This window comes from Gekko japonicus, unplaced genomic scaffold (genome assembly GCF_001447785.1).
Source record: "Gekko japonicus isolate JY-2015 unplaced genomic scaffold, Gekko_japonicus_V1.1 scaffold2375, whole genome shotgun sequence".
NCBI lineage: Eukaryota > Metazoa > Chordata > Lepidosauria > Squamata > Gekkonidae > Gekko > Gekko japonicus.
Window position 1 is genome coordinate 88,265 of NW_015167123.1, and position 8,912 is coordinate 97,176.

The following is an 8,912-nucleotide window of genomic DNA, read 5'->3' on the forward strand; positions in this document are numbered from 1 at the left end:
CGGTTCCTTAGTGGAACAGGCTTTCGCTACAGGTGGTGGACTCCCCTTCTTTGGAGGTTTTCAAACAGAGGATAGGCCGTCATGTGTCAGCAATGGTGATGCTATCAACTGAGGCAGATCATGAGAGGGAGGGCGGGCAGGGTTGCCTCAGTGCTTAGTTCTCATGCCCCTTTTTTACACGCCCAGGAAACTGCTGGTCGCCACCTTGGGGTCAGGAACCAATTTTTCTCCAGGCTAGTTTAGCCGGGGGTCTGGGAGGTTTTCTGTCATCTTCTGGGCGTGGAACAGCAGTCACTGGGGGTGTGGAGGGGGAGGCATTTGTGCATTTCTGCACTGTGGAGTGGGTTGGACTAGATGACCCTGGAGGTCCCTTCCAACTCTATGATTCTATGAGTTCTGATGTGATCAGGCCAGCCTGGGCTATCCAAGTCAACAACACCCATTAATTACTTAATGAGGGAGAAGTTCAAAGAAGGGAGGAATTGTAGTCTTGCTTCCAGAAGAACCACTCCCATGCAGTCGCCATATGGCCATCATCTCTAAAGCCCTCCTTCATGCACCCTTCCTCCTTCAGAGATGAGGGAGGAGGACCACGATCGACTTTCCAGTAGAAGCCCCACCCCCCAAATTTGGATGTTTATGTGCTGGCCCCTGACTGAGAGCCAGCATGGTGTAGCTGCTGAAGTGTCAGACCTGGGTCTGGGAGACCCGGGTTCGAATCCCCAATTGTGCCACAGAAGCTTGCTGGATGCCTAACCTACCTCACAGGGCTCTTATGAGGATAAAAGGGAAGAGAAGATAACAATGTAAGCGTCTTTGAGTCCCCATTGCAGAGAAAGGAAGGGTATGAGCAAGCACTAAATTAAAAAAAAAATTAATATGGCTTTTAACTGAATTGAGGTATGGTTTTGTTTTCCGCTTATTTCTTTCACCCGCATCCTGGTTCCATTAGGTTGCTGGTGTTTTTAAGATGCAACCGCTGCTTCTAGGAGCTGCGGTGGCTCAAGTGGTTAAGACGCTGACCTGCAGGTGTTTTTGTTTCCAATTAATACGTAAAACCAGAGGCTTAGGCGGAAAGGTGGGGTGGAAATGGTAGCTATCTTGAAACATAAGAAAACGGGATTTTACTTCAGTTTTGTTGGACACATTCCCGAGTACTAGCAAACAGCCACTAGGGGGCCTCAGTTGCTCGCCAGCATGTAATTTCCTTTCTTGGTCGTCCAGGAGAGAATTCTGAACTAAGGATTTTATTTACCTACTTAATTTACATGGTGCCTTTCATCCCAGTGGGGAGCCAGAGTGGGTTACTACATTCCTCCCCTTCCATTTTAGCACAACAGCCCTGTGAAGTAGTACAGCTAGATCCAAGTCCAATAGCGCTTTAGAAACCATCGGGATTTTTTGGGCATAAACTTTTTGAGAATCAAAGCTCCCTTTGCCAGATAGGAGTTGGAACGGAGATGGCCGAGTCCTTATGCCCCAGTCAGAAGGTGGGAGGGATGTTGCAAAGAAAGACCTCAGGATTCAAAGAAGTACAGTGTGCAGAGTTATCAGCTCGACTGGAGCGGAAAGGAAATGCTTAGACCAGGGGTGTCAAACATGCGGCCCGGGGGCCACATCAGGCCCCTGGAGGGCTTCCATCAGGCCCACAGGGGAACTGGCCGTCTCCTGCTTCCAGTTCTGCTGCTGCTGCATCATCGCTTGCTTCGCCAGACTCTTTCAATCGCTCAGCCGTTTCATGTTCTAACCTGGGTCCTAGACTCAGAACTCTGAGCATGAGATTTCTGTGGTGAATGTCAATAAATCAAAGGTAGGTTTGCAGCTTACAGATACACACCTGAACAGCAGACTCAAGATTGCGACAGCACAGACATCCTGATGCAAGGATTCAGAGCAAGAGGTGTCAGTTATCAGAATATTGCAAGAGTGCTAATACTTTAAGCTTGCTTTTATTTTAAGCTTTTAAAAAAACCCTCTGTGTTTGTGTCCTTTATAAAGTTTCTACATCTGCTACCTGACACATGTGGCCCGGCCCCCAAAAGTCTCATTTATGTCAGATCCGGCCCTCATAACAAACGAGTTCGACACCACTGGCTTAGACAAACGGGTTAGTCCCTGCACTTTGACTCTCAAAAGCTGTATTGGCAAGAGGCGTTTATGGATGACACACAAAACTCTTGTTGGTCTCTAGGATGCTACTGGACATGAATCTAGCCATTTTACGGCAGAACAACACGGCTGCCCTCTGAAATTAACCTGAGAGTGCGGGACAGGCCCAAGGTCACCCAACAGGCTCCTGTTACAGAATTGGGATTCGAACCCGGGTCTCACAGATCCTAGTCTGACCTGCACCACACAGGAAGGACACTGTACCTGATTTTGTGTCCTAGAAAAAGCTCTTTAAGTGCTTCGTTGTGAGTTCAACAGTTCTTTAAAAATCCGTTCAGAAAACAGCAGATGAAAATCAAAGTAGATATAAGTAAACAAAATATTAAAAAGGTAAAGGTTTCCCTTGCTCGAAAGCTAGTCAAATCCGACTCTAGGGGGTGGTGCTCATCTCCGTTTCCAAGCCAAAGAGCCAGCGCTGTCTGAAGACTTTTTCCGTGGTCATGCGGCCAGCATGACCAAACGCCGAGACGCACAGAACACTGTTCCCGAAGCAGTACCTCTTTATCTACCTGCAATTTCTTGTTTTCGAATTGCTAGGTTGGCAGGGCCAGAGACAGGAGCTCACTCCGTCATGCGGCAGTCGGGTCTCGAACTGCCAAAATACAGACCTTCCGGTCTGCAGCTCAGCATCTTAACCTCGGAGCCACTGCGGCCCTAAAACAAAATATACACCGAGAGCAAAGTCAGTACTGAATATTTTTAGATCTACCTGCTGCATAAAATAGATCGTTCTTGCCTTAGAAAAGAGCAAGAGTCCAGTGGCACCTTAAATAAAGACTAACAAAATCTGTGGCGGGGGATGCTTTCATGAGTCACTGTTCACTTCGGGTACAGCTAGAATGTGAGTCCATCTGTATCTGAAGAAGTGAGCGGTGACTCACGAAAGCACCTCCCCTGCCACGTATTTCGTTAGTCCTGGACTCTGGCTCTTTTCCACTGCTACAGACGGACTAACATGGCTACCCATCTTGATTCTTGCCTTAATTATACAGGGCACAGCCCAGTAGCGATTTCCCCTGTGCAAGCAACACTGAAACAGATGGGGCTGCCCAAGAGAAGTCCCCGACAAGTTGTATCCTTAGGCTATGAACCCATCCTTGTTACCTTCACTTGTAGTATGGACAGGGAGGGCTATAATCATGAATGAAACATGCACATGATCTTCAGCAATGCTATTAAATCATGTCCTCTAGAGCCAGAGAAAGCAGATAAAAAGTCCTTCTCAGCTTCTGTGATCTGCAGACCCTTTAAGCCTGAGATGCCAGGGATCGAACCTTGCAAACCACGTGCTCTGCCTCTGGGCCCGACCCCACTCCTCCCTCCAGGCGTTTTTGGAATGCCTACCCCCCCCCCATTCCCGCTACCCAGGTCTTGGAATTCAAAGTCAATGAACTGCCTCACCCCTAAATTGTTCTTGAATCTATTCAGACTTGCAGCAATTAAGATATTTCTCCCCTAGAGTAACAGGCAAAACAGCATTAAGATGATTCAGGAACAGAGATGCCGAATATACAGGAAGGAGGCTTTTAAGATATAGACATGTGGCCGCTCCCATTAAAGAGCTATTTTTAAAAACTTGCTGGAAAACTTTACTTAAAGAAGACCAACCCAGCTGCAGGATGTAAAGAGATGTTTCTGAACAAGTCCAGTGGGATTCTCTCTCTGCGTCCAAGATTAAAAGACTGGCAATACTTGAAAGCATTTTAAAGGGTTCCCCTGGGCGTTAAAAATATGTGTCGTAGAGAGATAAGCGGCATCTCCTGAAGATATACAAGCGGGAGCAGGGGGGGGTGACGGCAGAATCAAGCAGTAAAACCTTTCCTGAAATGCCGGCTGCTGAAATTATCTTTGCGTACAAATATGCACGTTTTTCTTTCTCCCCTCTGATACACACAGACGAGACTCCCGGCATGTCGAAAACTACCATGACGGGAATATAGGATTTACTCTCTACTACAAAAGTTTCTTTTCCCACTGCAGAACACTTGGGAAGCCCCTGCAGGAACGCATCATTACAACGCTCCAGATTCTGCAAAGATTTTTCTAGTGACTCTTATGTGCAATTTAAGGCACTGGACATTACTTCTAAATTCCTGGAAAGCTATGGCCCTTGGTATGTTTGAGGCTCTTTGTGACGTCCTTGCTTATTGGGGAGATGGTTTTACCTGTAAACACTCTCTGTGTATATAAACTTGGTAGTTTTCGGCTGCCACCAGGAATTAAAAATTCCAAATCTCTCTCTTTTGGTAGTATGACCTAGGGTCTGGGCACTTCAGAGGACCATGGGGCCCTGAGGAAGGGCTATTCTGATTTCTGGGATAAGTTTAAACAAAAAGTTATTTATTTAATAAAGAACAAAATAGGTTTCTGGTTATTTTGAACTGTTGCTGATGAAAGGAACTTGCAAATATAACTGGCAAAGCTTGGCATCATAGTCTAAAACTCTACACTGGCAAGCTTAGACACTCAGTCTAATCTCTCTCATATAAATAGCCACACAGGCAAAACTCTTAGTCTTATTCACACAGAATAGACTCAGACTGTGCTCTCCCTCCAAACTTCACACACAGAATACTCTCAGAGATCTGATTACTGGGATAAGTTTAAACAAAAAATATTTATTAAATAAAAACAAAATAGGTTTCTGGTTATTTTGAACTGCTATTGATGAAAGGAACTTGTACATATAACTGGCAAAGCTTGGTGTTACAAACAGTCTTTCAGACTCCAAACTCCACTCTGACAGGCTTATACACTCAGTATACTCTCTCTCTCATATCTATAGCCACACAGGCTAGTCTCTTTGTTTTTGTCAGACAGAATAGAATCAACTCTCTTAGTCACACAGACTAAAATGTTGGGCTTATTTACACAGCAAAGGACTCAAAATCCCATAGTCCCACAGACTATGTTCTCTCTTCAAACTTCACACACAGAATCTCTTCAAAACTCTTCCGTACTTGTCTCTCCTCATAGACACACACACAGAATCCTCTCAGACACCCCTCCTCCCACACTCTCAGTCTTCTGCAGCCAATCACAATACACTTGTCTCCCTCGATCATTCTTCTCATTTTACTGCAGTCAAACTAAACATTTAAAGGAACACACACACCAATACATGAAATCATTACAGTCTTCCTTTCCCCTAGATCAGGGTTTCCCAAACTGTGGGTTGGGACGAATATTCCCTCTAGGCTGTGCGTATGAGCAGCCACTCATTAACACAAGAAGCCCTGGTCAGTGCCACTGGACTCAAACTTTGTTCTATAAAGTAAAAAATGCCAGGCAATGGGAGCCGCCCTGAGCCCGCTTGCAGGGAGGACGGGTTATAAATACAAATAAATAAATAAAATAAAGCTTTTAAGCAGGCAGTTTTAAGAACTTGCTCTAGATGTTGATTGGGATGCTAGCCAGGCTTAATGCTTTTAAATAATATATTCTCATCCATTCTAACTCAGGACGTGATTTAAGCTGTTTACAGTTCCGCAGGGCCTGCAAGACAGAGCTCTTCCGCTAGGCTTTTGAGTAGGAGCCGCCGCCCCTACTATACCACCACCGCCATGGGTTGGATGAGGCCCTGAGGAAACATCTAAAAGGAAGAAGCCCTAAGCTGTCTACTTGGAACTCCGGACCGGCGATCCGTCATCTCTGGACTATGGAAGTCACTGAGCACCTTGTTTTTAAATTAGGATTTTAAGATGTATTATGTTTTAATCTATTATGTATATTATGTTTTATTATGGCGAGGTCTGCCTTGCCTCTGTAAGCTTATCATCTACCCTATTACTGGGAGGGGGGTAGATGTCGCCCGGCGGAGATGGGAAACATCACTCCTGGCGCTCACACCATTAATAACGCTGGCCGTCAATATGGGTCACCGCACATCTTGGGGAGTTTTAGAGAACTGTAGAGCACCATTTTATTCTGTATGTAATGATGTTTTATTGTATTTTATATTTTAATCCGGCATGGCCGCCTGTTAGCCGCCCTGAGCCACTTGGGTAGGGCAGGATATAAATCCCAAAATAAACAAATAAATAAAATAAAGAGGGGGACCTGTAATGAATCACAGGGGAGAAGAAATCAATTCCTCCCCCCTCCCCGTACTGCCAGCTGTGGCTCCCCATGTCAGCTGTAGCCCCTCCCCAACTGGTTTTGGCTTGCCATGCCCCCCCTCTAACCTCAGTCTTCTAGCTGGGTTGCATCAGCAGGACATCCCAATGAATGTAAATATGAGACATTTATTCCATCTACAGAAATTTAATGCGGTGGCTCAGAGGTTAAGATGCCGTGCTGCAGATCGGAAGGTCTGTAGTTCGGCAGTTTGAGACCCGAGTGCCGCATGACGGAGTGAGCGCCCGTCTCTGGCCCCAGCTCCCGCCAACCTAGCAGTTCGAAAGCAAGAAATTGCAAGCAGATAAATAGGTACCACTTCGGTGGGATGGTGACAGTGTTCTGTGCGCCTTGGCGTTTAGTCATGCTGGCTACGTGACCATGGAAAGGTCTTCGGACAGCGCTGGCTCTTCGGCTTGGAAACAGAGATGAGCTCCGCCCCCTAGAGTCGGACTCGACTGGTTTTCGAGCAAGGGAAAGCTTTAGTGCAGATTTGGCAGGTAAAGGTATGATCTTATAACCCAGCAGCATAAAAGGAGAGAGAGGAGCGAGAGAGATTTACCTTGTTTGTACCTGTGCCTATGATAATCTTTAATATCTCCAATCCGGCTTCCAGGAACGATCTCTAGCAGGTCTGTACCTTGGCTTGTTATCAGCCTCCAACCCATAACGTCTACTCTGGGGTCCGACGTCACAACCACCGCTTTGCCGGCGTGGCGTTGGAGCTCATGGGAAACCTCCTCAGAAGGCTCCTTCGAAATCACGGCCCACAAGGAGAGGTCGAGGCAAGGCGTGATGCTCACTTTCCTTCGGATCTTGTACAGTTTCAAATGCTTTTGAAGGGAGTCCAAGGCTGCGGCGTCACACTCCAGGAGAAGGTGGGTCTCTTCTTGAGAACTTTCATGAATCCTGAAAAAGAGCAAAAGAAGATCTGAAGAAAATCCTGGAGAGGGAGGATTGATATGAATCTTTACCTTCATCCTAGTATATTGAAATTGAGCAAACTTCAGAGGACGGCGGAAGACAGGAAGGCCTGGCGGGATCTGGTCCATGGGGTCGCGAAGAGGCAGACTCGACTGTGCGACTGAACAACAACAAAAGTATATACTGCAGGGTATAAATCCTGCAAGTCGGCAAAATCAGTGTGCCGTGTTTGTTGGTTTGTCAAAAACACCTGGTTAGCTACTGCAATGTACCCTCTAAGCTGAGTTAGTGTGAGTGAGCTAGCTCACAGTTTTTTAGCCTCCAGCTTACAGATTTTTATCTTTGCTCAGGAAGGGATGGAGCTCCAGAGCACACTAATTGATACAGTAGCCCAATCGCTCGCTCACAGCTTTAATGCCAGTAGCTCCCAAGTAGAATTTTTTGCTCACAAGACTCCACAGCTTAGAGGGAGCATTGAGCTACTATAGAAAATGGGAGTACTGAATTAGATGAGTGCCAAGGTAACGGACTGCCCTGGTGCAAATAACCTTGGGCCATTCCTAGATGGGTCACGATATCAAGTACATTTGGCTTGTGGGTCACCACACAGAAAATGTTGGGAACCGCTGCTCTAGACTCCTGCGTGGGAGGAATAACTGGCTATGGCCCTCATATACATGCCCAGAGACACGAAGAAGAGTTGATTTTTATACTCCACTTTGGCAAGTTTGGTGGACAGATCACTCATAACCTGACCATCCATCAGGGTCACTCTCAGTGTTCCCTCTAAGCTGAGTTAGTGTGAGCTAGCTCACAGTTTTTTAGCCTCTGGCTCACACATTTTTGCCTTCGCTCAGGAAGGATGGCTCCAAAGCAAACTGATTTATGCAGCAGCCAAATCACTCGCTCACAACTTTAATTCCAGTGGCTCACAAAGTAGAATTTTTGCTCACGAGACTCCACAGCTTAGAGGGAACATTGGTCACTCTACCTATGAACTGCATCTGTGTCAGGTCTCTGAAGGAGTCACTGTTCTGGCTTTAAGTTTCAGGTGGGTAGCCATGTGGGTCCGAAGAAACAGGAAAAGGTTTGAGTCCAGTGGTACCCCGGAGACCAATAAAGTTTAATACTGGGTATGAGCTTTTCGTGTGCATGCAAACTTCTTCAGATACATGCACACGAAAGCGTATACCCAGAATTAAACTTTGTTGGTCTTAAAGGTGCCACAGGACTCAAACTTTGTTCTGGCTTTAGTTAGGGGCTAGGACCTGGGACCCCCTACGTGCAAAGGCAAGGTCTTTCCCACTATCCCCGTAACTCATTCCTTGTAATAAAGTCGCATTGCACTCAGTGGGACCTTCCTCCAAGGAGACAGGTACGAGGATCGGGCCATCCACGGGCACGCCCACTGCACCCTCTTCAGAGGGTGGTGGCACGCTGCGCTAAACTGGTTCTCCAACACCCCCCTCCCCCGTCAATGCGCCCTTCCACCACCCCCTTTAGTTAGCTGCAGATGGAACGCTCACCTGTACAGAATGACGTCATAAAGGCACCGCCCCTGGACGTTGAGGAGGTGCGCGTACTGCGCGCGAGGCGCCCCGGAGGCCCCGCCCCCCGGCGCCAGCCGCGCCACGTCATTGGTCAGCAAGCCCTGGAGGAAGGGCTCGGTCTCCCGGCCCTGGAGACGAAGCAGAGCGCGGTTC

At 47.1% G+C, this 8,912-nt stretch overlaps 1 protein-coding gene across 1 annotated transcript in view; it reads right to left on the reverse strand.

The window, feature by feature from the left end:
- Nucleotides 1-3,589: 3,589 nt before the first annotated feature.
- IBA57 (IBA57 homolog, iron-sulfur cluster assembly) overlaps nt 3,590-8,912 on the reverse strand; it is a 5,511-nt gene continuing 188 nt past the window's right edge. Inside the window, exons 2-4 of the mRNA XM_015413000.1 lie at nt 8,736-8,912; nt 6,848-7,194; nt 3,590-3,624 (exon numbers count right to left, since the gene is read on the reverse strand). Of these exons, the coding sequence (XP_015268486.1) occupies nt 3,590-3,624; nt 6,848-7,194; nt 8,736-8,912 (559 nt within the window). The remainder of the gene's footprint in view (nt 3,625-6,847; nt 7,195-8,735) is intronic.